Source organism: Pelophylax lessonae, assembly GCF_965119305.1.
Source record: "Pelophylax lessonae genome assembly, chromosome: 2".
NCBI lineage: Eukaryota > Metazoa > Chordata > Amphibia > Anura > Ranidae > Pelophylax > Pelophylax lessonae.
The window spans coordinates 309375029-309403011 of NC_138769.1; the positions used below are offsets into that span (position 1 = coordinate 309375029).

General features: G+C 42.4%; 2 protein-coding genes across 2 annotated transcripts in view; one reads left to right on the forward strand and one right to left on the reverse strand.

Moving 5' to 3' along the window:
- Positions 1 to 27983, forward strand: part of SHISA4 (shisa family member 4) — a 477761-nt gene that overhangs the window by 161668 nt on the left and 288110 nt on the right. The gene's annotated exons all lie outside the window — the stretch shown is intronic.
- Positions 6205 to 27888, reverse strand: KLHL12 (kelch like family member 12). Its single transcript, XM_082248532.1, has 12 exons — positions 27771 to 27888; positions 23916 to 24131; positions 20237 to 20390; positions 17273 to 17490; positions 14983 to 15132; positions 14781 to 14895; positions 11345 to 11451; positions 9670 to 9865; positions 8158 to 8316; positions 7971 to 8069; positions 7697 to 7883; positions 6205 to 6855 (listed from the first exon to the last, which is right to left on the reverse strand). Exons 2-12 carry the CDS (start codon positions 24111 to 24113, stop codon positions 6729 to 6731), a joined length of 1710 nt encoding a protein of 569 aa, XP_082104658.1. The 5' UTR covers positions 24114 to 24131; positions 27771 to 27888; the 3' UTR covers positions 6205 to 6728.

Below are 27983 nucleotides of genomic sequence, written 5' to 3' on the forward strand. Positions count from 1 at the left end.
AGTCACACTAATTTGCAGTAAATATTCATTATTATGTTTTTGTGTGAAAATCGTGTTTTTAATGGTTTTGTTCTTTGTTCTTAATGGTTTTGTTCATTTTGTGCACCTATGTATAAATATATACCTATGTTTTGAATTTGAAAAAATCATATTTTATTTTTCCAATTAAGAAGGGTTCGGTGAATGCGCATATGAAACTGGTGGGGTTCAGTACCTCCAACAAGGTTAAGAACCACTGCTCTAGGGCCTAGAAGTGCAATGTAAAATTTGATCCTGCTGTTCTGCAAGCAAACATGGGTATCCACAAGTTGATGACTGGTTAGGTAGGGTTCATTCCATTATGGAAGCGGAAGAATAGATACATGTCTGTCAAGACAAATTTGAGAAGTTTCATTAGATTTCGGCTACTTGGATCCAATCTACTTGATTGACCCATTTATACCTGATCATATGGCACACTTGCTGTAGATAAAGCAGTTTTGTCAGTTTTGCCCTCCCATATGCTGCTCAGTGGCTTATTCTGGATTTCATTGTCAGCCCATACCTCCGTCTCCTCTTTTTTTTTTTTTTTTTGGGGGGGGGGGGGGGGTTCTATTATTCTCTCTCATGTGTGGGAAAAGGAGATTTACTTACCTAAAGCTCTGATTCACCCAGAACATGACTGGTACAACACCCCTGCGCTCTTGAGTTGTGTACTGTTCCTGACGTCATCAAGCCCAGAGCAGGCTCCATAGACAAAGAACCATCCACTGATGGACCCCGGGGGAGCACAATTTTCTGGTAGAACAAGGAATTAGCCAAGTATAAGCTTTAGGGGGAAGAGTAAGTTAAAGTCCAACTACAGGCATTAAAAAAAAAAAAACCCAAAAGGGTTCTCCCCTCACCTTAAAAAAAAAACGAGCAGTTGACCTGTGCACTGTGGGCACAACCCCACTGCATGGGAAAACTTTTTTTTTTGCCTGTAGTTGGGCTTTAACTTACTGTTTCCCCTAGTGGGGAGAAGGAGGTCTACAAAACGTTGTTCATGTGAAATACTGACAGCGATTCCTGTGATTTTGAGATATCTTTATATCCTATTTACATAGGTTGCCTCATTTGATAGTAACTTTCCCATCTTCATCTGACTTTACAATTTTTCCTTCGCTTACCTGTTACCATGTACATGTATAAGAAATGCATGCCGAAAGTGTTCTTCCTTCTGCAACTACCACCAAAATGTGTATGATTTCTATATACTTTGAAATGCAGAAATAAAAATTATACGATTTGGTGGCCCAACATAAATGGCTGTCACTCAACCTATATATTACAGACCCAGAATGGTTGGCATTTAGAAGGACGTACAAATACTCCGTCATCTCCTCTAAAGATAGCATTATCCAACTTAAACTATTTCACCATAGTAACTTTACCCCTGTACATTTACATAAAATGGGCATGCGTCCAGATGCTTCCTGCTTTGAAGGTTGCAGGGAAGTGGCTGATTTCTTCCATTGCCTTTGGACCTGCCCAGCTGTTCAGGCTTTTTGGTCAGGAGGGCAGCACCTTCATCTCCTCGACCCTGGGCCTGCCTAATATTTACCACCCTAAAAACTGTCTCCTAGGTATTTTTGGAGACCTGTCCATCTCCAAATAGGAGAAGCGCTTACTGCGAATAATATAGCAGTTCAGATCGGATGGGATCGGACCGACGGTCCGTTCCCATCCAATTTCCACCATAGAGATGCATGGGGAACTGACAGCTGTGTCTCCGCACATAACGCGGAGACACAGCTGTCATCCTCCTGCTCAGTGGGGGGAAATCGGCAGATCGATCCCCTGCTGAGAAAAGCGGAGTCCGTTTGACGGACTACAAGTGTGAAAGAGCCCTAAATTTCAAGTGTGCTATTTGCATTTGGAATCTGTTGCTGTCAACTCTCAATATGAGATCGAAAGAGCTGTCACTATCAGTAAAGCAAGCCATCATTAGGCTGAACAAACAAAACAAACCCATCAGAGAGATAGCAAAAACATTAGGTGTGGCCAAATCAACTGTTTGGAACATTCTTAAAAAGAAAGAACCCACCGGTGAGCTCAGCAACACCAAAAGACCCAGAAGACCATGGAAAACAACTGTGGTGGATGACTGAAGAATTATTTCCCTGGTGAAAAAAACACCCTTCACAACAGTTGGCCAGATCAAGAACACTCTCCAGGAGGTAGGTGTATGTGTGTCAAAGTCAACAATCAAGAGAAGGCTTCACCAGAGTGAATACAGAGGGTTCACCACAAGATGTAAACCATTGGTGAGCCTCAAAACCAGGAAGACCAGATTAGAGTTTGCCAAACATCATCTAAAAAAGCCTTCACAGTTCTGGAACAACATCCTATGGACAGATGAGACCAAGCTCAACTACCAGAGTGATGGGAAGAGAAGAGTATGGAGAAGAAAAGGAACTGCTCGTGATCCAAAGCATACCACTTCATCAGTGAAGCATGGTGGTGGTAGTGTCATGGTGAGGGCATGTATGGCTGCCAATGGAACAGGTTCTCTTGTATTTATTGATGATGTGACTGCTGACAAAAGCAGCAGGATGAATTCTGAAGTGTTTCGGGGCAATATCTGCTCATATTCAGCCAAATGCTTCAGAACTCATAAGATGGAGCTTCACAGTGCGGATGGACAATGAACCGAAGCATACTGCAAAAGCAATCAAAGAGTTTAAAGGGTAAGAAATGGAATGTTATGCAATGGCCAAGTCAATCACCTGACCTGAATCTGATTGAGCATGCATTTAACATGCTAAAGAGAAAACTGAAGGGAAAATGCCCCAAGAACAAGCAGGAACTGAAGACAGTTGCAGTAGAGGCCAGGCAGAGCATCACCAGGGATGAAACCCAGCGTCTGCTGATGTCTATGCGTTCCAGACTTCAGGCTGTAAATGACTGCGAAGGATTTGCAACCAAGTATTAAAAAGTGAAAGTTTGATTTATGATTGTTAATCTGTCCCATTACTTTTGGTCCCTTAAAAAGTGGGAGGCACATATTCAAACTGTTGTAATTCCAGCACCGTTAACCTGATTTGGACGTAAATACCCTCCAGTTAAAGCACATCTTGTTTGTTTCATTTCAAATCCATTGTGGTGGTGTATACAGCCAAAAAGATTAGAATTTTGTCAATGTCCCAATATTTATGGACCTGACTGTATCGATCGTAAAAAAAAAAAATAATAATAATAATCCATTCTAATTTAGTTATCATTACCGATTGTTTTACATCATTGACTGCACGTCATTTTCTTAAGGAGGTCCACAAGGCAGCCTGCATACTTTTGCTAGTGCTCAATGAACATGTCGCAAAATGACACAGTTCCATAATTTTAATTAAAAACAGTATTTTCATTTAAGACAAAAACAGTCAGTCACTCATGTGTTGCACCCTATGCCCATTATTATGATTCTAATTCTAAACCAGGCTGTGGATTCACAATTTTTTTCTCTTTTAACATGGATCAAGCTTTTTTTTTAGAAATGGACAAAAACTGTGGCCCTTTGTGTGGCAAACTGGAGGAGGTAATCTATTAAGCAACTTCACTTTGCCATAAGACTGACCAGAGCCTGGGTTTGCAACTAAAAATGGTTGGAGTGATTTTATATAGGCTTTGATAGACGAAGCCCTTCAAACCATTGTAAGGCAAATGCAGCAGCACCTTCTCACTTGATGAGTTTGCAACAAACATGCTTGTATTAAAAAAAAAAATAGCTTCAGATTTAAACCAGGTTGCAACACAATATGGTTGATTTACTAATTTAGTAGATACTGTTTTGCTTGCAAAGCAGATGATATGAAAGTGTCACTAAAAAGAAGACAATTTTGTTTTCTTTTTTTTTAGTTTTAGATAAAGTGGAGAGGGTTTAGAACTTGTGAGCAGGTTTTACTGCTGTATGTGCCCCGTTGGGGATATTCACTTTCTCCATTTGTCCTGTTTCCATTATCATATAAAAGTGAAAATAAAAAAATAAAAAAGGAACAGGAAGAAAGGAAATTTTCCAATAGGGACACTAGTTCTTGTTACACCTTGGGAATCCCTCATTTTGGAAGGATTTCTTCTCACTTTACATTTTGGCTACTGGACATAAATTGAAGGGAAATCTCCGCAAAGGGACACAGATGGCAAAAAAAAAAAAAAAAAAAAAAACGCAAACCTGACAGGGTTTTTAACCCCCCCTTACTCTATTCAAAATGAAAAAAAAAAAAAAAAAAAAAAAAAAGGGATTGCTTACAAAAAGGTGGTGCAAAAGAAAGCGGGTTTCGAGAAAAAAATAAAAAATAAATACTTTAAACCTGGCTTTTAAGTCCCCGTTCACACTGGGGCGACCTGTGAGGCGACCTGGTTGCCTCACAGGTCGCCTTCCATAGAGAAGCTGCGGACCCATTCTAATAGGAGCGACACAAGTCGCTCCGACTTAGAAAAAGGGTCCGGAGCTTCTTTGGGGCGACCCAGAGCGACCGTCATAGACTTCAATGTTATGAAGTCCGTGTCGGCCGCTCCGAGGTCGCGGCGCGCTGCTCGCACCGCGACCTCGGAGGTCGCCCCGGGAAGTCGGATCACCCCAGTGTGAACGGGGCATAACACAAGTAACTTCACAGCACCCCAACGCTACCTCCTGAGACGGCTAAGGTCTTGAACTTTCAATAGAATGCACCCAAGTCCATTGCAGAGGCACATTCTCAAAAGAGCTCTTTCACACGGGCGGTCCGATCAGATCCGCCTGTGAGTTTTTTAGGCGGATCTGATCGGATGCCCCATTCAGCCCTATGGAGCAGCGGATGTCAGGGGTGACATGTCCGCTGACACCCGCTGCAATCCGCATCCGATTCTGTCCGTGAAATCCCTATTTTCCATCCGTCCTGGGGATCGGATCGGATGAGAGCGGACAGGCAGTCCGCTCTCATCAGATTCCCCATAGAGAGCAGCGGGGGCTGTGACAACTCCCTCTCTGCACTGCAAGCGGAGACGGAGCTTTCATCCGCCGGCTCAGCGGGGATCGCGGATCGATCCCCGCTTAGCAGCACGGATCCGCCTACGGAGGTGGACCGTGTGAAAGAGCCCAAAGATTTCAAGCGCTCAACTATCTCAGAAAGCAGTGGTGACACATGTTGACTTTACCTGTCTTCCGGAAGCGCCAGTAGTCGTAACTGATGTAAGTAATTTACATTATTCTATGGAAAGTCCACTTTAGGAAAAAAAGGAAAGCTGTAAAACATGGACTCTCACAATGATACTGTATATATAAATACACACCAAAAAGGGGGCAATTGGTCCTAAAAGAGACGAAATTTGGAGTCTGAAAAATGTAAGTTTTTTGTCTGTGAGATTTTCCTTCACTGCCTGTCTCCGATACAAGACAGAAAAGTAAGGGGCGAACTCTCCAAAAATTAGGGGATATGCCCTGTTAGACAGCTGTTACCAAAACAGGTCTACCCTTTTGGAAGATCTCCCCTGTATTCCTGTTTTGGCGATAACAGAAAAAATGTTGATTTTTCAATCACAATGACCAATAGAACGAATAAATCTCCCCAGCAGGTTCTAACCCTTCCACAAAAACAAAAAAAAATTATATTTACAGAATGTATGCTTTCAGCAGCACTTTTGCTTCAATGCTTCGAAATTAGAGACCAGGTAAATTTTACCTAACATTAATACGTTTAAATAGAGTAAGCCCATTATTTACCTAATGAATAATCATTTGTGCTTATTTCAGTTTTGTTAAAAGAAGACCCCTTCAAATATTTTTTTCTTTTTTTTTTTCCTTTTTTATTAGGTTTGAATAAAGTGGGGAAGGATTACAGACTGTGTCATCTGGTGCTCCAATGGATAGATTTATTTTAATTCTTGATCATGGTGATAAAAGTTTCACTAGACTGAAAATTAGGAAAAAAGGTGAAACCGGGACAAAGACAGAAATGAAAACTGACAGGGTATTTAATGTTCTCACAAAAAAAGCAGTTGCATTTCTGTCCGAGTTGCTTTCGAAGACTTTCCCTCACCTCCTGTCTGGTGAACCCCATTTCCAATGGTACAGTAAGTGAATAGAAATCTCTCCAACAGAGTCCCAAAAAGCAGAAAAAACTCAAAAAAGTTCTAATCCTTTACCACTCTATCCAAATTGAGAAAAAAAAATTTGATTAACATACACTTCAAGAAGGATGCTACAGGCAGTTTAGTCAAATTTGTAATAATACACATTTCATCATTTTGTTAATTTTACAACACAAAGTATCAATGAAATTGGAAATCCCAAATACTCCTGAAATGTAGGATTCCTCTCCAAAAGTAGAGCTCTTCTGAAGCAATATGGCAACTAGTGACAGATTTATACACAGCTCCATCACCCACACCAAAAGGTCTATACAGAGAACATTGTAAAGACGATACCAGCACTTTGAGAGTTTGTATACTGGACCCTTTATTCCACACTGCATCCTTCTTGGCATTCAAATCAACTGAAAGCCCACTGGACATCCTTATGGGTGCAGATTAAAGCTCATGTGGTCTTTGTGGCACATTGGCAAGGCATCTCCTTCCTAATGTCTTTTGCCAGTAAAAGTTTCTGTAAGGCCTGGCAGTGGAAAGGCATATCTGTATTGTTACAGTGAAGAGTCAGTTTTCACATTTTCCTGTAGAATGCAGGCAGCAGCAGCACAGTTTCAAGTCTATTAAGCCCAACTTCACAGTTTTTGCTCTCACTTCTCCCGAAGTACACAGACTCCAGCATCACACCGCTGGGTGGCCATAGATGTAACTACATCCCAACTGTCAATAACAGGGTCATAGCATTCAACACTGTTCAGTAGAGAATTTCCATCATAACTGAAAAACAAAGAAAAAAAAAAAAAAAGTTAAATATGCAGTCCATATTACTTTATGGAACCATGAAAAAAGGGCTTATATCCATGCATGGACAATCCAAATCCTTGGACTTTGCAATCCAAGTCAGAATACTGCAAAATCTCTATTACAGTAAAAATCCGAAAAATTAAGAATGTTACTAAATTTTAGATTGATGATTTATCAAAATTCTAAAAGGTTAAACTGATACTAAAATGGAAAAACATTTGTCACCTTAATGTTTCGTGAAGGGGTTAGAGAGGGGAGCATAGATTCAGCACTGTGCAGGGCTGCTTCACTTCTCCCCTCTCTTCCTCTTCACACAGCACTCAAGCAACAGCAGGAGCCAATGGCTCCTCCTTCCTACTGAGTGCCCCCAATAGCAAGCCTCTTACTATGGGGACACTTGAGCAGCCTCACTCCCGAGGCGGGCTCCTGTGCATGGGCGCTGTCTATTCACATGGCCCGCTCTGTCCTCCCTCTGTGGCCAATGGCTCTCGTTGCTGTGTGAGCCAATGCTCTTGTGCAGATTGCTGGATTGAGATGGGGCTCAGGTATAAGGAGGGACGGAAGCTGCACCCAGGTTTTTTTTTTTACCTTAATGCATTAGGGTTAAAAAGAAAAAAAAAACCTTCTGCCTTTAGAACCACTTAAAATGTTTCGCAGATTTCTGCTTATTAGGTTTCCAAAGTGACTATTTCTGTATAACTTATATGCGATCAGGTTTTTGACACACATACAATTTCGAAAACATGATCTAAGAATGGGGCTTTTCTACTAGTTTAGGATGAATAATGAATTGAATGATCCTAAAAATACACACCCTGCAATGGCATAAAGTCTCCCACGAAGTACAGTGGCCCCAACATAACAGCGTGGAGTGGTCATGCTAGTCATCGTAGTCCAAGAGTCAGTACGAATATTATAGGCTTCTACAGAAGATAGATGAGATGTGCCATCAAAGCCTCCCACCACATATATGTGATCATTTAGCAGCGCCACACCAGCACCTGTGGTCATAAGAGACAACTGTAAGCTCCACAACAAAGCAATATATATACATTTTGAAGACAATTGAAAATATTAAGTCTTATTACCTGAGCGCTTGGTTGCCATAGGAGTCACATGGCTCCAGTGGCCCGTATGTGGGTCATATCGTTCTACTGAGCTTAAAATGTTTAGGCCATCATACCCACCTAAAAGCCACAAAACAAAAAAGAGAACTAAAATTTGTTAGAAAACATTACTATTTGTAATGTGAAATTAATTGCTAGTGTCCCTCACCAAGGCAATAAATTACTCCATTGGCCACAACAAGACCTGCCCCTTCACGTGCTGTTTGCATGTCACCCAGCATGCTCCATTGGTCAATATTAGGGTCATAGCGCTCCATACTTGTGTGTCGGCGGCTTCCATCAAATCCACCAGAGACATATATCATGTCTTGGAAAAAGCAAATATGGCTCCATTAATGCATGCAAAATAAATAAATGAATACTTTCACAATAGTTAAATCACACAAACATATTGCTTTGAAAAAAATATCCTTAAAAAAAACCTGTATAAAAAAAAAAAAAAAATAGAACTGCCACCACTGCTTACGTTATGAAATGATAGTTGCGTGGCTGCTTTTGACTTCAATATTTTTTAGCCTCCAACTAATAACAAATAAGCACTTAAAATAAGTTTTCTGCAAAAGAAGATTATCAATACTTACCTGTCCCATCACCCGTGCCTTAGATCCCCGCCTTCTTGCAGAAGTCCAGCAGATGTGCATTGGCTGCTGCAGATCTCTGCCAGCGCCTTTGCTCTGTAAGTGTTGAAGAAGCAAGGCACAGGTGATGGCCATGAAAGTATTAATACTCTTTTTTTTTTTTTTCTCCTCATATTCCAATTTTTTGTTTTGGTACGTTTAAACTACAACCTCACATTTATCACTGCAGCCACCAAAAGTAGCTCCTGTCATTATTCTGTCGCAATAGCACAGGAAGGCAACCAACTCAGGTGCGTAGGGACAATGGACTTAAAAGTGCAAGTTCAGCGTGATCAAAAAGCACACTATGCTGTTCCATATGGATGTAGCAGCATAGTGTGCTAAAATCAGCCAGAGCTTCTTTTCCATTTAAACAACATAGTCCAAAGTCACATTTAAAAGAAGCTTCTTAAAAACCTGTGCAGCCTGCTATGGCTCTGCCCCAAGTTATTGTAGGGATGAAGCAACCATTGGGACCAGCACCCAATATTGTCATGGGAGGAAGTGCCGTCCTGTTCTTTCTTGCATGTGAGCAGTGTGCATCGATCCTGTAGAGCTCATCATTGGCGGTAACAGAAAGTACACACTGCACATGTTCAGCCTGAAAGAACAGAACAATGCTTCTTCCCATGGCACTAGGGAGCACTGGTCCTAACAGCTGATCCTTTCTACAGTAACTCAGTGGAGTGGAGCCATTGCAGACTGCAGAGGATTTTAGGAAAAATGGGAATTCTTTAAATGGGATTTTTACTACATTTTTCAAACAGAAAGGGATAGGTTGGCTAGGCTCAAAATGCTTTTATAGTCATATGAGACAGCACAGTGTGGTTTTTGGTAAAGCTAAACTTACAATTTAAAGTTTTGGTCACCCAAAACTGCAGGAATGTTTAATATGCATCTTGAGCCAACCACGCTTTAGGTTTGGTCTGTTTGATAGGCAAAACTCATTAAAGCATGTAAAGTAGGTCTATAGAGAAGGTCTATTAGACTGGCTATACGTTTGAATTTGTCTAGATATAGGAGAGCAAAAATCTATTGCAAACCTCCTAAAGTGGTTGCTCCTGCTAGCCCTCTTCTTACATTCATTGGAGCCACAGAGTACCAAACACCATCTTCTTCAGAAGTGTAATCCAGACACTCTACAGAACTGAGTCGGGATCTCCCATCATAACCTCCTATTACATAGACACGGTCCCCAAGGGATACTGTGGCAACATATCGCCGCTTACGGGTGATACTCTGTATACAGGAAATTAATAAAGAGTGATTCAAATTTTGTTGCTATATCATATACACATTATTACAAAAAATACAGGTTTAAATATCAAAAAAGTTGAAATGTACTTAAGTCAAAAACTCAATTGCTTACATCTTACCACTTGAGACCTTTAAAGTAGACCTGTGGTCAAGCGATTCAAGTATTCATATATTCTTATCTAGCAGTATATGAGCTTTAAAAAAGCACTGTAGCTGCAGACACCATAAAAACAATCATAGCAGAAGCACTGTGTTCTTTGCAGTGCATCAGTAATGAAGTAGGCTGACAACATGTGCTTTGGAATTCACACACATTTCACAGTGTTTCCAAAAGAGGAAGATAGGAGTTCACTATATTCTGGCATTTCAGTTACTTTTCTGCACCAGCTACATGTTCAAATAGATACATAGAGAGATGTGCAAGTATTGCAGAGATGTATGCATTTATATTTTTTTCCTTTCTTTTTACCCAATTACTTGTTTTAAAGCACAGTTGGAAAATCTTTAAAATCTATAGCCTGGACACAGATGCACTTTAAAGACAAAGCGGAGCTCCACCCAAAAGGATAAGCTCTGCTTGCCTGCTCCAGGATGCAGCGGGTACCTGGTCTTGACAGGTACTGGCTCCCACTTCCAGCTGAATTTGCCACATCGAACTGAGCCAGAAGTTTGGTCCCCCTCATCCTTCACCTGCAGCTAGCCCATTCACAGAGCGCTTCACGCATGTGCTGTAGGGAACCGGCTGTGAAGCCGCAAGGCTTCACTGCCGGTATACCTTAGTGAAGATGGCAGTGACAGGACCCGATTGCCAATTGAAAAATCAGCTCTGGTAAGGACACTGCTGGATTCCTGGACAGCTAAGTGTCCTAATATTAAAAAAGTCAGCAGGTACATTATTTGTTGATGCTGCCATAATTTTTTTGGAAGGAGCCTGAGGCTCCTCTTACTGATCCAAAGAGCGAGTCCACCTGCCATCCTGTTGGTCAAAGCAGCCATGAACATAGAACTACTGCTTACGATCAACAACTTTCTCTAATCTCACTAATTCCTGCAATACAGTTAGCAAAATCACTGGTACTATGTATATAAATTTTCTACATGACTAGAGGGCACTAGGTTATAAGGACAGTCCAATAAGGAAAAAGAAAATGTTAAGTATACGTAACGACAACTCCACAAAACTCTCTCTCACTCTCTATAATATAGTATTGATGGGAGCTGAATGACTGACACTGCAGAGGAATGGCTGGATGATAGCAATGAGAGTTTGACAGTGACTGACCAAAACCATGACATTGCATGTGTCTACAGTCCCACATATATATCCCATCATACAAGTCCTGGACACCACTCATTTTTAAAATTATACAGTACATTAGTAAACTGTAATGTCTACAGTCATTACAACTAACATTTCAAATCACCAGGAAAAAAAACAAAAAAAAAAAAAACAAAACTCACTGGAAGGAAACTCCACTCCTGGGTTTTGGGATCATATTTCTCCACTACGTCTATTGGAGATTGCTGGCTACCAAACCCACCAATGACAAGAAGAACCTCATTTGCACCTTTAAAAAAAAAAAAAATGTACAAAAAAAATATACACAGTGAGAATTTAGCCATTACACATGGGTCCATGTACGCAGTAAAATCAAAATAAAAAAATGCAGTAAGGTCTCCCAAGTTTAAAAGCTATCCTCATTAAATTTCCATTATAAAATAAGCTCCTGTGCTCTTGGAATCATAACAGTGTTCCTCAAACCATCCATTAGAGATAACTAGCAAAACATTTTTTTTTCCCCAACTTGTCTCACGCGATAACCGGTAAATTATTTATGTTCTATTTCTAATGCAGCCTCTCGCTGATCCCCCCCCTCGTAGTGACAGTGGGCCAGGGATCTTCTTCCGGCACCCGCTGTCACAGTTTGAAAAGAACGTGCCTAAGCGGGGGCCCTGCCCACATGACCGCGTCATTCATTCACAGAGATCTGTGAATGAATGAACTACAAGTACCGGCATCCTTTGCGGCTGACGGCTTGTAGTTCCCAATAAACTACCAGGGCGTTAGTGAGAGCTCGAGGTAGTTCATTGAGTCTTCCTGTCATTGTGTACCTGCCTGCCTGTATGAGCTAAATCAATACCCGTACAGTCTGCAGGAGCCTGAGATTGCACCCATGATCTGCCAATCGCAGGTGCAATGCTTTACGGGCTCAAAGATAAAAAAAAAAAAAAAAAAAAAAGAAAGAAAGGTGAACTTATCCTTTAAGCCTGACACCTACAGTACCAACTTTCTGTCCAATGAGAGTGCCTCAACAGCCAATAAGGACACTTATCAGTGAGGAGACTGGCAGTTGGTAAAGCTTAGTTTTGAATCAAGCTTCCTAGTAAAGTAAATCTAGCTTCAGATAATTTATTATATATTACAGGTACTTACATAGCCCTGTCAATTTACACAGCGCTTTACATATATATTGTACATTCATGTCAGTCCCTGCCCTCATGGGGCTTACAATCTAAAGACCCCTAACTCACATTCATATATACAGTATCTCACAAAAGTGAGTACACCCCTCACATTTTTGTAAATATTTTATTATATCTATTTAGGTGACAACACTGAAGAAATTACACTTTGCTACAATGTAAAGTAGTGAGTGTACAGGCTGTATAACCATGTAAATTTGCTGTCCCCTCAAAATAACTCAAAAACACAGCCATTAATATCTAAACCTCTGGCAACAAAAGTGAGTACAACCCCAAGTTAAAATGTCCAAATTGGGTCTAATTAGCCATTTCCCCTCCCCGATGTCTTGTGATTCATTAGTGTTACAAGGTCTCAGGTGTGAATGGGGAGCAGGTGTGTTAAATTTGGTGTTATTGCTCTCACTCTCTCATACTGATCACTGGAAGTTCAACATGGCACCACATGGCAAAGAACTCTCTGAGGATCTGAAAAAAAAAAAAAGAATTGTTGCTGTACATAAGGATGGTCTAGGCTAAAAAAAGATTGGCAAGACCCTAAAACTGAGCTGTAGCATGGTGGCCAAGACCATACAGCTGTTTAACAGGACAGGTTCCACTCCGAACAGGCCTCACTATGGTTGACCAAAGAAGCTGAGTGCACGTGCTCAGCGTCATATCCAGAGGTCGTCTCTGGGAAATAGATGTATGAGTGCTGCCAGAATTGCTGCAGAGGTTGAAGGGGTGGGGGGGTCATCCTGTCAGTGCTCAAACCATACGCCGCACACTGCTTCAGAGTGGTCTGCATGGCTGTCATCCCAGAAAGAAGCCTCTTCTAAAGATGATGCACAAGAAAGCTCGCAAACCGTTTGCTGAAGACAAGCAGACTAAGGACATGGATTACTGGAACCATGTCCTGTGGTCTGATGAGACCGAGATAAACTTATCTGGTTCAGATGGTGTCAAGCATGTGTGGCAGCAACCAGGTGAGGAGTACAAAGACAAATGTGTGTCTTGCCTACAGTCAAGCATGTTGGTAGGAGTGTCATGGTCTGAGTGCTGCCGGCACTGGGGAGCTACAGTTCTTTGAGGAAACCATGAATGCCAACATGTACTGTGACATACTGAGGCAGAGCATGGTCCCTTCCCTTTGGAGACTGGGCCGCAGGGCAGCACTACAACATGATAACTATCTCAAATACACCTCCAAGATTACCACTGCCTTGCTAAAGAAGCTGAGGGTAAAGGTGATGGACTGGCCAAGCATGTCTCCAGACCTAAACCCTATTGAGCATCTGTGAGGCATCCTCAAAACGGAAGGTGGAGGAGCGCAAGGTCTCCAACATCCACCAGCTCTGTGATGTTGCATGGAGTAGAGGAAGAGGACTCCAGTGGCAACCTGTGAAGTTCTGGTGAACTCCATGCCCAAAAGGGTTAAGGCAGTGCTGGAAAATAATGGTGGCCACATAAAATATTGACACTTTGGGCCCAATTTGGACATTTTCACTTAAGGGTGTACGCACTTTTGTTGCCAGCGGTTTATACATTAATGGCTGTGTGTTGAGTTATTTTGAATTTTTACTTGTGCTCAACGGCATTCAGAGTCTCCAAAACTGGTGGAGAGCTTCTAGATTTTTTTTTTTTTTTTTTTTTTTTTTTTAAAAGCAGCAGCAAGACAGCGATGCAGTCATACCACTGCTTTCTAAATGAGGCCCCAAGGGTTTTACATAATATGATACCTAAAAGCAAATATCCTGTAATGTAGCAAAAAAGTTATATATAGGAAGACGTTCAATTCCTGGAGTATGTGCTTAAACTGTATGAAATCATGTGACAATTAACAAATATTTTAAAAGGTTAGTATGTTTTTCATAAGAAAAAAATATTCCATTATCTGCCTCAAAAGGGGGAGATCTACACAATTTCTAGAAGAAATCAATTTACAACAATCAAAAAAAATATATAAATGAGAGAAAACTAGATAACAGCAAATAATTTGGTCAATGTTTAAAATACTGTTTGTAAAATGACTGGAGAGCTCTAGTCATGTACTATCTACTAATAAAGCTAGCCAATCAATCCGTAAAAGCATTGCTATTAGAACTCTCCAAGGCTGGCTATACATTATACAATTTTCTTCTACAACTTTCCTTTAGATTTACCAAAACCATATATTATGAGGTCACACCTAAACACTTTCTATTTTGTATGCAATCAGGCAGGCCCTTGCACTACATAGTAGAAGGTAAATCTGAAGGAAATTGAACAAAATTGTATAATGTAAAGCCAGCTTAACTCCCTATAACATCTAAGGGGTTGGATGTTAAAAGTAGTCTCAGTGAATGGTGAATGTAGCAGACCTTTTAGTTGCTCTTTGGCATACGTATGGATAAAAAAAAAAAAAAAAAAAAAGTTATCACATGTAAAAATAACTTACCCAAACGCATGCGAGTTCTAGGACCCTGCATCTGACTTCTTAACTCTGGGCGAAGGTGGAATTTCTTGGCTTCATCTACTAAATCTCGGCATTGCAGACTACATTTAATCAAGGGCTGCAGAAAGAAACATATAATGTGTACAAAAGATAATCAAGAAGGTTAAATCAACAATCAAGCTACTGTGGAAGCTTTCTCATGTACCTCTGTGTCTATGACATCTGTGATAAAGCGTGGTGTTAGCAGAGGCATGCGCACATACTGAAGAAGCTGTGAAAGTGATTTCTCCCTGTGCTGTTTGTTGTGCTTCACCCAATTTAGAACGGCCTCAAAAACTGGTTCTTCCGAATCTACCTATAAGACAAGCAATAACAATAGTAATATTACTTTAGAAGCAAGAGCAAGTGTAAAAAGCTGTACTTTTGCCCTTGTGGTGTTGATCAGCTATTTATCAGAACTTATGAGCAGTCCCAATAAGCAGTCCTTTAGCTGCCCTTGGATGTACTGTGTTGCTGGTATAAACCCTTAGCCTAATGCCCCGTACACACGTGCAGATTATCTGAAGACTTTTGTCTGCAGACTTACCAAAACCATATAATATGAGGTCAAACCTAAACACTTTCAATTTGTATGCAATCCGGCAGGCCCTTGCACCACATAGAAAAGGTAAATCTGAAGACAAAAGTCTTCAGATAATCTGCACGTGTGTACGGGGCATTACCCTGCTCAACACAAGGTGCCTATGAAAACCAATAGTTTTCTAAAGCAGGCTGAACACTGCAGCTTAAAACGGCTTCACAGTACTAGTATAATAGCTGATTAGCTGGGTTTTAAGAAACACACCCCTTCCAATCAACAGGAGGGGATGTGTGTACATATGCTCCTCTGTGAAAGTGGAAAGCCTCTTTAACCACTTAAGCCCCGGAGGATTTGGCTGCTAAACGACCAGGGGGTATTTTGCGATTCGGCACTGCGTGACTTTAACGGACAATTGCGCGGTCGTGCGACGCTGTACCTAAACGAATTTGGCGTCCTTTTTTTCCCACAAACAGAGCTTTCTTTTGGTGGCATTTGATCACCTGTGCGATTTTTTGATCATGCGCTATAAACAAAAAAAGAGCGTAAATTTTGCAAAAATAGCAATATTTTTCACATTTTTTTTATATGAAATTCCCCCCCCCCCAAAAAAAAAAGATGTAAAAATCAAAATGTTTTAACATTTTCGGCCAATTTGTTTTATGCTACCTATGTTTGGTAAAAAAAAAAAAAAAAAAAAAAAATCGCAAAAAGCGTATTTTGATTGGTTTGCGCAAAAGTTATCGCGTTTACTAACAAAGGGAAAGATTTTTGTCATTTTTGTTGTTTTTTTTTTAACGCGTAATGGCGGCGATCTGCGATTTTTTTTGCGGTACTGCGACATTGCGGCGGACAGATCGGACCTTTGACTGACATGTTTGACACTTTTGGGGTTACCAGTGACATTTCTACAGTAATCAGTGATATACATATGCACTGTTACTGTAAAAATACACTGGCAGTAAAGGGGTTAACTTTTTTGAAAGGGAGGGGCTATGTGTGTCCCTAGGGGCGTGCTTTCTACTGTGATTGGCTGTGGCTTCAGCTGTATGAACGGTGATCAAGGGTTCTACATAGTAGAACCGTATGATCATCAATCATACACAGGGGAGAATGACAGGCAGCTTGTTTACACAAGCCGCCTGACTTTCTCCCTCTCCCCCGCCGATCGCAGAGTGACCGGCGGACATCGGGTCCGCCAGTCACACGCGCGGGGGGGGGGGGGGGTCCGTGACCACGTGGGAGCAGGGGCGCGCGCTCGCTCCCTAGACCCACGTCAGTTTGCCTGTGAGGGGCTGACCGCTGACGTAGATAGTCGTGCGGCGGTCGGCAAGTGGTTAAAGCAGAGTTCCGGACTATTTTTCAACTTTACTAATTCCTGGAGTGCTCGCTATGCTCATGAACAATTGGGCAGTTTCAATTTTTTTCGGGGGTCCCTTACCTTATTTTCAGGGCATTTTTGATTGTACTTCCTCCTTCTCCCCGCTCTGCGGCCGTGGCGTCACTTCTGCCTTTGCATTGAGTCCTGGGAGCTGTTTGCCATCACTCCCAGGAGGCAATGGGCAATGACGTGGGTTGCGGGCCGCTCCTCTTCTCTATGCCAATCGCATAGTACAGCGCATGAGCGAGATTGCCAGGTGCATTCTGGGTAGCCAGAATAAACTGGAAGAAGGACACAGCAGATTACACTGCGGCTTCAGATGCCCACATCCAAGATGGCCACGCTCAGACAGCGTTTTTAAAAGTAAGAATTTGACTAAAAGCCAATACTGTAGAACTTGTAAGTATGAGAATAGCGGTTCTGTAAAGGGGCGATGGATTAGTATTATAGGGGTATTTTTAGTTAAAAAATGTATTTGAGGCCAGAACTCCGCTTTAAGAAGAGATCAAACAGAGTAACCAATTTACCAAGTTGTACCTGAATCTCATCACATCGAATCAGTTTCTCCACCTCCTCCTGCTGCAACAGCATAAACTCCTCATGTTGCACCACTTCTGGAAAGTGCTTCTGACTGTAAACTTCAGCCGCTTGCATCAAGTCTAAGCAATTATGAGTCTCTGCAAAGTCACGGATTCCTAAGCAATTGGAAGGGTCAAGCTGAGATTCCAGAAAGTCACAACATGCCTGTTTTACACCTAGGGAGGGAGGCAAGATAACAAATGCTTATTTAGAATAAACAAGAACATGTAAAAGGATAAAGTTAATGGTTATTGGCTGGGCATATTTATTTCATTAGGAACACACGGTCCTAACAGGGGTGTGGTATTTACTAGTTATTACAAGTCCTTCTATAGCGCCATCTGCAGCTCTTTATACACACATATTTATATATATATATATATATATATATTTTCACTGCCTTCAAGGATCAAGGAACTTACAATTACAGGTCACTCACATTCATACAAATACTAAGGCCAATTTAGACAGGTGCAAATTAACCTAACAGCGTGTCTTTGGAGTGTGGGAGGAAACCAGAGTACTAGAGGAAACCCACGCAGGCACAGGGAGAACATGCAAACTCCATGCAGGTAGTGCCGTGGTTGAGATTTGAACCAACAACCCTAGTACTGCTAGCAGATTTGATATTTAACTGAAGAATTGAACAAGAACCTCATTATTGTGAAAACAATGCCATATGCATTACTCTCTAGCTTTGTTGCAATAGGCAGACAGGAGCAACAATAGCAGTGTCGATAACCACTTGCTGACTGCCCCTATAGCACTTCTACTGCTACAGGGCAGCAGCTGTGCGCAGGATCACATATATATATATATATATATATATATATATATATATATATATATATATATGCAATTCTGTATTTCCATCTGCAGGGGGTGCGCACGACACCGACGGGCAGCTTCTGCTGTGATTATGATCTGTGGGTGTGGGGCACTCTGGCACCCAGTGATTGCCGGTAAAAACACAGAGAACTGAGATATGCCTATGTAAACAAGGCATATCTCAGTTCTGACTGGTGGGGGGTCGGGGAGAGAGAAGGAATGGATTCTGTGTCTCTGCAAAGCAGAATCCATTACTTAACCTAGTGAAAGCAGCACACTGTCTACACAAAACCACTGGCTAGGCACAGTTAACCCTTTGATCGCCCTAGATGTTTAAGCCCTTCCAAGCCAGTGTCATTAGTACATTGAAAGTGTATATTTTTGGCACTGATCACTGTATTAGTGTCCCTGGTTCCCACAAAGTGTCAAAAGTGTCAGTGTCAGATTGCCTGCCGCAATATGGCAGTACCGCCATAAGGTCGATATACGCCGCCATTACTAGTATAAAATATATAAATAAAAATTCCATAAATATATCCCATAGTTTGGTTTAGGCGAATGTTATAGTTTCTAAAATCAATAAAAACTTTTTATTATTATTATTATTATTACCAAAAACATGTAGCAAAATAAATGTTGGCCTAAACTGATGAAGAAATTTGATTTAATTGGATGGGTTTGCTAGCAGAAAGTAAAAATGTTATTTTACTTTTTACAAAATTGTCTGTCTTTTTTTAATAAAAAATGCAGTGGTGATCAAATATCACCAACAGAAAGCTCTACTTGTGGGGGGGGGGGGGGGGGGAGGCAATTTTGGGTACAGTGTCGCATGACTGCACAATTGTCAAAGTAACGCCATGTTTTGCAAAAATTGCCCGGTCATGGAGGAGGGGGGGGGGGTAAATCTTCCGGAGGTCAAGTGGTTAATCCATTCACTGTCACCACAGATGGGTAACAGACCTTTATTTTAAAATTGACATAATTGTAAACGTTTGATATTTTACCATAAAAGTATCTGGTGGAGTTGCTTAGTTAACCAAACCCCGTGACAATAGATCTCAGTCTTCTGGCACTTAAATTGTGGTCCAGCAAGCTGGAAATCTTTGCGCAAGTTGAAACTGGAAGTGGCATTGTCCCGTATCAGTGACAGCATGGTGAAGGTTTGGCCAGCCATTTGTCACAAGTGGGTGAAGGTGGCAGTGGTCTGAGGCAGTGTTCCATCACAGATCTTCCTACCTAAAATGTTATATTTTCTTCGGTAAACATCTGTAACCATCCCCAAACCGTATTTCTGGAAAATAGACCTTATTCTCTCCTCGTTCATCTATGCATACACACATTTTGTGTGCCTTGCATATAGCGAACACCAGCTGATAGAAAAAATATAACGGGGAGGTCAGCTGTGATGAGTCTATGATTTATACATTGTTTCTGTGCCTAAGTACATCGGCCACTGTGAACTATCACTCGCCTCTACCAGGGAGTCTGTATACCAGTAGCTCCAGAAGAAGCTTGATTCCTCAAGCGAAACATGTAGGGCATCTGGCTACATGAACTATCCCTTATTTCAGGGCTGCATCAACCACACTCGAGGATCTATACAGTGTCATCATTCTGGCACTACCTTCAAGTTCTGTAGGATGTAATGTATATTATTTTGATACCACCATGTCTCATGTATTATGCAACTAATCACTGTTTTACTACTGCTATATATACACATGTCTTATTGATCTTATGTATATTGTGTATGTTAATTAAGTATTCCCCTTGTGTTAGGGGTTTCTGTTTTTATATGTCAATCAATAAAAAAAGTTTTTACTTCACCCCTATTTGTGCCTATAAAGTCCATTTAGCTTCTTTTCATGATTCGATATATCAATTAAGGATGTGGCACATTGTTTTCTAATTCTGTTGCGTCCGTACTGTGCTGCTGTACTGGTTGCGCAACATTCCTTTTTACTCATTGTATTGCTTCACCACCATATATGGTTCTTTGAGTATTTACTACAGCTCATGAAAATGTATGAATAAAAATATACTAAAAATACAAATGTATTAATATTTGTGCACAAAGTTTTGAGGCATTCTCACCTTTAAGCTGCAGCAGACACGCAGCTGGAAGAAGCTCCTGCACATTCTCCACTGTTACATGAACAGTCTCTGTGTATACAAAATCAAGTAGGATCTCCATGGTGGATGAAGTCAGTCCCTGGATATCAACATATGGTTTTCCTTTCTCAGACAGCTGCAGGTCAGTAGGGCAAAAGAAAGCCACTTTAACAACTGAAAGGATTTGGCAAAAACATACCAACTATGAGGCTATATTAACACTTCTAAGGTTTCTGTGCATTTTACATGCCATGCTACTTATTCCTATAGAATTTGTATTTTGCTGGAAACTGCAACATAAAATGCGGCAAACAGCAATTTGTTTTTACTGTATTTCACCCACAGCAAAACACATTGATCACTGAAGAGAAAGCCGCTCCAGGTGAGCACATTAGCCATAAATCCACAACATAGCCATGGTTTAGGTGAAGGTGATAGCACAGCTCGTCTGCAGATACACAATCAAAAGAAATCCGGAATTCACTGCAACACTTCACTTTTATTGATCCTTCATGCAAAAGACATCACAGACAGTGTGGGGTACAGTAAAACCTTTATTGTACCCTGCACTGTCTGTGATGTCTTTTTCATTAAGGTTCAAAAAAGCGTTGCAGCGAATTCTGGATTTCCTTTGATTGCACCTTAATGTGACAAGTCTTAAAATTAAATCCAAAAAGTGAGAAACAAACACAAATCTGAAAAGCATTGAGGGTCTAATAATCTTAATGAACTTCATTCAGTCAGCAGAGGAAGAACATTTTGGACCTTTGCTTTCAATAACTTGGCCCACATGAGCTGCTAGAAACTTTTATGGCCATGCAATATCTGCGCAACTGCCAACGAAGGCCAGATTCAGGGTAGACACATGGCTCAATCCAATGAGATTACAGCCATATGCATTATTAGGCCCCCCCAGATCTTCCCTAGTGCCAATGAAGAGCCCAATCGCCAACAGATTTTGTATAACTTGTTGGAGGAATCGGCCCATTTCTATTATACCTGCATGCATTTACCGATTTACTGGGCCACACAGATCTTCTTGAGTGCCAACATCGATTGCAGTCACCCACAGAAATGTTATAACTTTTTGGAGAATTGGCCCAGTTCCATACTGATATTCCAGCCAGGTTCGTTTATTAGGCCCCACGGATCTTCTGTGGTGCCAATAACTGGCTTGGTCACCCACATAATATTTATAACATGTTGGAGAATCTCCATGCAATGTATTTAAAGCGGTTGTGTCCTCACAAAAAAAAAAAAAAAAACCTGCAGGACAACGGGATAATGAGCTAGTATGCATCACATACTAGCACATTATGAAACACTTACCTTAGAACGAAGCCCCCATACGGTCGCCCGGACACCACTGAGGGAGCTATCATGTCCCATCGGCGTCTCTTCGGGTTTTGGCGGCTCTGTCGCTGTGAGTGGCCGGAGCCGCAATGACGTCACTCCCACGCATGAGTTCATTTGTCCGCCGGACCTTCAGAGTGCATGCGCCGCTGGTGTCAGCGGCTGCATGCCGGGCGAATATCTCCTAAACCTTGCAGGTTTAGGAGATATTAATTTTACCTACAGGTAAGCCTTATTCTAGGCTTACCTGTAGGTAAAAGTCAAATAGCGGAGTATACTACCGCTTTAAATCGGGGCTTGACCGGTGTGCCTAGACAACCCCTGGCACAATGTCTTGAAGGATTAAATATGGGTAGTGGAGGTTCTCCTCTCCCTTCTCTTTGAGGGGGGAGCTTTGGGTCAACTGTGGCCAAATGCCCAGACCAAGGAGAACCCTTCCACACCACAGGTTCTGGCTAGTGGTCGGGCACTCGCCTGTGGGGCGCATATGGATGTGAATGGTGGAACTTCTTGTTTACTCTCTTTTCTTTCTCCTTTTCTTTCTGTTACCCCCCTTGCTCTTACTGGTTCATCCGCCTTTGCTCACCTCTTATGTTCATTGCACTGTTGTTCCAGTGCATACTTTGTACACTTGTTAGTTGGAGGCCAGTTTACCCCTCCCTTGTATTTTTTTTTTTTTTTTTATTCTCCATCTGAGTGTTATGTACATTATGTCCTGCCTTTTTTGTTATTTGTTAAATGCAGAAATAAAGATTATACAAAATTGCTTTGAAGCTAGGAGCCAGCTTAAGAAGTTAGGAGGCAGGTTTTTTTTTTTTTGACTGGTAGGGCTTTTTTATTGGCGAGGAGATGGCCAACTGTTGATCACTGATAAAAGGGGACTCTGATTATTGGAGGGGCCTCTAAGGGAGGTTCTAATATGAGGGGACTCCTTACTAATTGGGGGGGGGGTCCCTAAGGGTGGGGGGGTGCTAACATAAAGGGACTCTGATCTAATGTGGGGTAGTCTTTATGCCGCCTGTCCTAAAATTGCAGGACTCATCAGGCAAGGAGCACCTTTTGCTGGGACAATGTGGTCAGTTATACATTCCTGTCACACAGTGCCCCCACCCCTCCCCCCATCATACATTCCTCTCACACAGTGTCCCCCTCTCTCCTCATACACACTTCTCACAGTGTCCCCCCCTCTCCTCATACACTCCTCTCACAGTGTCCCCCCCTCTCCTCATACACTCCTCTCACAGTGTCCCCCCTCTCCTCATACACTCCTCTCACAGTGTCCCCCCTCTCCTCATACACTCCTCTCACAGTGTCCCCCCCCCCTCTCCTCATACACTCCTCTCACAGTGTCCCCCCCTCTCCTCATACACTCCTCTCACAGTGCCCCCCCCCTCTCCTCATACACTCCTCTCACAGTGCCCCCCCCCTCTCCTCATACACTCCTCTCACAGTGTCCCCCCCCTCTCCTCATACACTCCTCTCACAGTGTCCCCCCCTCTCCTCATACACTGCCCCCCCCCCTCCTCTGTTCCTGTTGGTAGGGGCCCTGGGGGTGTCTCCTCCCACCCTGGGAGTAGAGTTCGGCCAGGTCCCATCTGGGGCTGCCATCCCTGCAGGGCTCAGGCAGGTCACTCTCAGCCGGCCATCAGGCATATTTGAGGCTCACTGTCGGCTCCTCCAGCGCCGTCCTCGCCATCTTCGTGGCCAGCCAATCGGAGAAGCCATCGTCTCCAGCTCATCTCCCCCGATTGAGGGAGGAAAGCTCCGGCCAATGGAGAAAGGACAGGCTGCCCAATTATTGCTCCACCACGCAAGGTAGGCATGTAATACGCGTCTGTTGGAGGAGAGACAGTGAGGAGCTCTCAGCCCAGTTGTCCGCTGCCGGAGGAGTTGCTTATGCCTGGTGCCAGTGGTGAATGGGCTGGCAGTAGCCCGGGAACCAGGACTCAATTTCTAGTTGCCACCTGGGCTTTGCCCAGCCCTGATTAAAATACATGTGCGTGGCTTACCATCACTGGCAAAGCTGCATGCTAGAGCTATGTGGTCTTCATAGTATGTTGTTGGTAAGGAATTTATTTAGACTATAGTCAGCATTAGCCATGGTGAGGACTAAGAAACTCTCTCACTGGACGCATTAACAGCAAGGCAAGAAACTACTTCAGATTTGAAACCACAATTTGCTAAGTAAATTAGTTCCAGCCAATAAATATTATAGCATTATATTCCTTCACCTGTTTAACAAAAAGTTTTCCTCTGCAAAACAAAATGTAGTTGTAATACCGGTGTCTAATATAAAGAGACAGCTTACCTCACTGGTAAACATAGCACAAAAATAGTCACTGCAAGCAGCAAGAACAATACGATGAGCAGGAAAATCCTTCATATTTACACGAAGAGTCACGTCACACAACGTTTGGCTCTTTCGTAATGAGTTCATAGTATTTAAAATTGATTTGGCATGGGAGTTGGTCATGATGTCTTTGGGAGCCATGATGTCAGCAGGCATCGTTATGTCTAAATAGACCTTTTATAAAAAGGAAAAAAAAAACATCAATATGGTTTCCCAAAAAATAATAATTGTAGACAGAAAATACAATAGATATATATATTAAAAAAAAAAAAAATTGCTAACACAATTGAGGAATTAAAGTACTCATCTTAAGCCTAGTACACACAGGCGGAATGTCGGCTGACATTCGGCCTGTGTATACGGCAGCCAGGCCGCCTTATGTCAAAATAGATCTGCTGACCGGCTCACAGTCAGCGCTCACAGCCAATGGGAAAAAAGTGGTTTCTGGTCTCAGAACAATCTTATTTTTGTTTAAAGTGGTAGAGAACCGCAGTTGAAGAGAAAAAAAAATAAAAAATAAAAATCCCCTGCAAAGTAATGTCATAATATGCTAGTATGCATCGCATACACATAGGCTTTTATTTAATTGAGTTTAGGAGCTTTGGCAAAAAAACAAAAGATGACAAATCCACGGGTTGCAGGAAAGAAATTTGCACGATTCCCCTATCAACATAGACAGCGTTGAGAGAATCCTTCCTGCCGAGCAATTGTCTTCCCGATAGGTGGGAGAAGACAGTGATTATTGCTAGCCGCTATAGCAGCCACTTGCAATATTTACAAGGGAATCCGGCAGGCTGGTTGTACCCATGTTGATCGATCAACTTGGTATATTTAGCCTGCCCATTAATGGTTAGAATCTCTGCCAGTTCGAACCATAAACGGCCGGCCTTAGACTAGTCTCCTACAGCCTTTTCTCCCCTTTGCTCTGGTCACAAGCCCTCTGACATCATCAAGCCCAGTGCAGGGGGGGGGGGGGGGGGGATATGTTGCTGATCATGTACATAAAACTGCTTTTCCCCTCCCCGATACCCAAACAAGCATTTAACTTTTGCAATGCATTGGCAGCCCCACTACAAAGGAGCACTATTCCTTTCCCCAGAGCTGGGCTTTACCTCTTAAAAGTAGAATGAACCCCTCCTATCCTTTTCAGCCAAGGAAGCTGCCATCTTAGCCACTGTTTCATCTGAAACTGGTGCTGCACGTGTGATCATTTATGACACCAGCTTTTTGATGGTTTCACAGTTTGGTTGACAGCACAAGCAAATCTGACAGTTAGCAATGCAGGGAATGTAACTTTTTTAAAACTGTTGAATTGATGGGTTTAGTTCCGCTTTAGGCCCCTTTCACACTTATGCGACCTAAAAGTTGCGCAATTTTACCGCGATTTTGACTTGACTTGGAGCAATGCCTATGTCTATGGACCTCAAAACGTATTAAAATTGGCCCAAAGTAGTGCAGGGACTACCTTAAAGTCATACAGATATGAACAGTACTCATTGGAAATCATGGTGTATGACTTGTTATAATGCCCTAATCTTGTTATACTGTCCCTAATCTCCGGACAAGTCACACAAGTGTGAAAGGGGCCTTAATGCCACCTTCTGACAGCTTTTTAAGTGGGCTTTAATGCCCAGAAGGTGGCAAAGCTTATGTATCAACAGCAATCACATGGTTGAGAGCCCACCTCACTGGCTCCTGATCAGAAGCCTTAACTAAGAGCTGTTGGTGACATTTTGGTCAGTAAGCGCACTCTCAGCACAAAACCTTATGGCACCATGGATACCTATGCACAACGGCTGGGCATTAAAAACTGACATTTCTTGCCCCTGAATACCACTTACTCCATCAATTACGAACACTGCTAAATTGGTTAAGCTGGCCATAGATGACTAGAATTTCAAACAAAGTCTTGAGCCTCATTCACACTAGAGATAGGCTTGGGAGTGTTCGAGTTACTACATGCCCGATCCCGCCAGGAAGCCAACACTGCCAATCACAAGCACTGAGCCTTTTTCAGATCCACAGCTGCACAGATAGGGAAACATCTCAGTGCCTGTGATTAGCGGTGTGCAGTGTCTGCTTCCTGGCGGAATCAGGTATGTGGGAACTCTAGCATGCCCGAGCCCATCTCTTGTTCACACCATGGTGCAGAGATGTCAGTTTTTCTGCATGCATTCTACAGGGCTCAAAGAAAACAATGGCTCTCTATGTGCCCTGTTCACACTACAACGTGCTGATTTTTTTCTGCAAAGGAATCTGTAACAAGTATGCAGTTTTCTGTACAGAAAAAAAAAAAAAAAAATGACATGAAAACATTGGTGCGAACAGGGAACATAATTGACGCGAATGAAAACCGATGTCAACGTGCAAAAAAATTGACTAAAAAGGTGCATGAAAACTGACATGAAACTGATGTCTCTGCAAGTGAAATCTGCATGGTTTTTCGATCATGTATGGCAGGGGTGTCAAACTCCACTTCCATCGCGGGCCGCATCAGCATTATGGTTTCCCTCAAAGGGCCGGTTATATCTGTAAGATTAGATGTCCAGAGCACCCCACACCCCCTTACATCACAATGCACCCCCTTACCAAAGGGTGGATCTGGGAAGAAGTGCAGGGTCTGAAGGAGAACCAGAGAAGGGCTGGAGTCACCTTCCAGAGTCTGCTGAATGCTGAGACCAAGGGAGGCAGAGACAAGGTGGTGTTGCTGCTGCACAGAGAGGTGTAGGATCTGTAGGAGGTGTTCTGCCTTCCTCTCTGATGCGGACTGCTGAGCAGGAGGGGGGGCAAAGACGAGCCTTTCTGCAGCTGCACAGAGTACTGCAGGATCTGGCAAAGGAGTTCTGTCCTCTGCTGCCGACTACAGAGACAAGGTGGGGGCAGAGACAAGGGGGCTGCCACAGCTGCATGAGAGGTGCGAGGGCCACATGAAATGGCCTGGGGGGGGGGGGGGCGCATTCGGCCCGCGGGCCTTGTGTTGACACCTGTGATGTATGGTGTTAATGAAGAAAAAATGTTTTTAACATTTGATTTTGAAACTAATGAACTTTACTTAACAAAAACCACATACACTGTAAAGCTGTCCATAGATGGAGCGATTTTCTTTCCTGCAACTATGGGTTGCAGGAAAGAAAAATCGCTTGATTCCCCCATCAACACAATGTTCATGGAGGAATCCTTCCAGTGGAGCCATTGTGTTCTCCTGATGTGGGATCCGTCCCCGCCAGGAGAACACAGTGATTACTGCTAGCGGCAATAATCGCATAAAAAAAAAAAAGGCTGGTTGTACCCAAGTTGACCAATCAGGCCATGAGCTTGGGAACATTCAGCCTGCCCATATATGGTTCAAATCGCAACCAATCCCTTCTGAACCGGCCGAGATTTAAACCATTTATGGCCAGCTTTCGTAAAATGTTCATTCCATCCCACTCTTTGGGATTTCCTCATCACTGCAGTCAAATACAAACATCAATTTGACCCCCCGATTATAAAAACCTAACTTTCTTAGGACATTCTTTTCCTAAGAAATTTTCATTTGAAATTCCAACTATGGCCAGCTTTGCCCAAATACAGTGGTAGAATCAGCAAGAGCATCATGCAGCAGAGTTGTGATATCTCTGCATTCTACTGCACAATCAGTCCCAGCAACTGTACATACCTATGTGTATTCCATATAGACACCTTCCTAACTGTCCCTCCGGAATGGAACTCCCTGTAAGGCTTCCAAGTAGTCCATTAACACCAGGCTTTTACCTATATCAGGATAGAATAACACAACATACATCCCGCAATCATATTCGCCTTTTAACTTACTCCCAGTCCTGTCCTGTGTGTCGCTTCCTGATGACATCGCTGAGCTGTCCATATAGCGCATGCTAACGGCGCTGCTGATTGTAGTGTCTTCAGAGGAGCTCATTAGACGCCATTTTTGTGGAGATAAACTTCATTGTCAGCTCAGCATTACACAGCTACCCGGAAACTCAGGAAGGAGACGATTGCAGGAAACAGTCTGCCTCTAGTGTTTAG

Coding starts and splice junctions, on each gene's coding strand:
- KLHL12 (XM_082248532.1), bottom strand. CDS start 24,113: ATGCCTGCTGACATCATGGCTCCCAAAGACATCATGACCAACTCCCAT. Junction 8,317..9,669: donor AGGAGCAACCACTTTAGGAG/GTTTGCAATAGA, acceptor GCTTTTTCCAAG/ACATGATATATGTCTCTGGT. Junction 6,856..7,696: donor AGACTTTATGCCATTGCAGG/GTGTGTATTTTT, acceptor TTTGTTTTTCAG/TTATGATGGAAATTCTCTAC.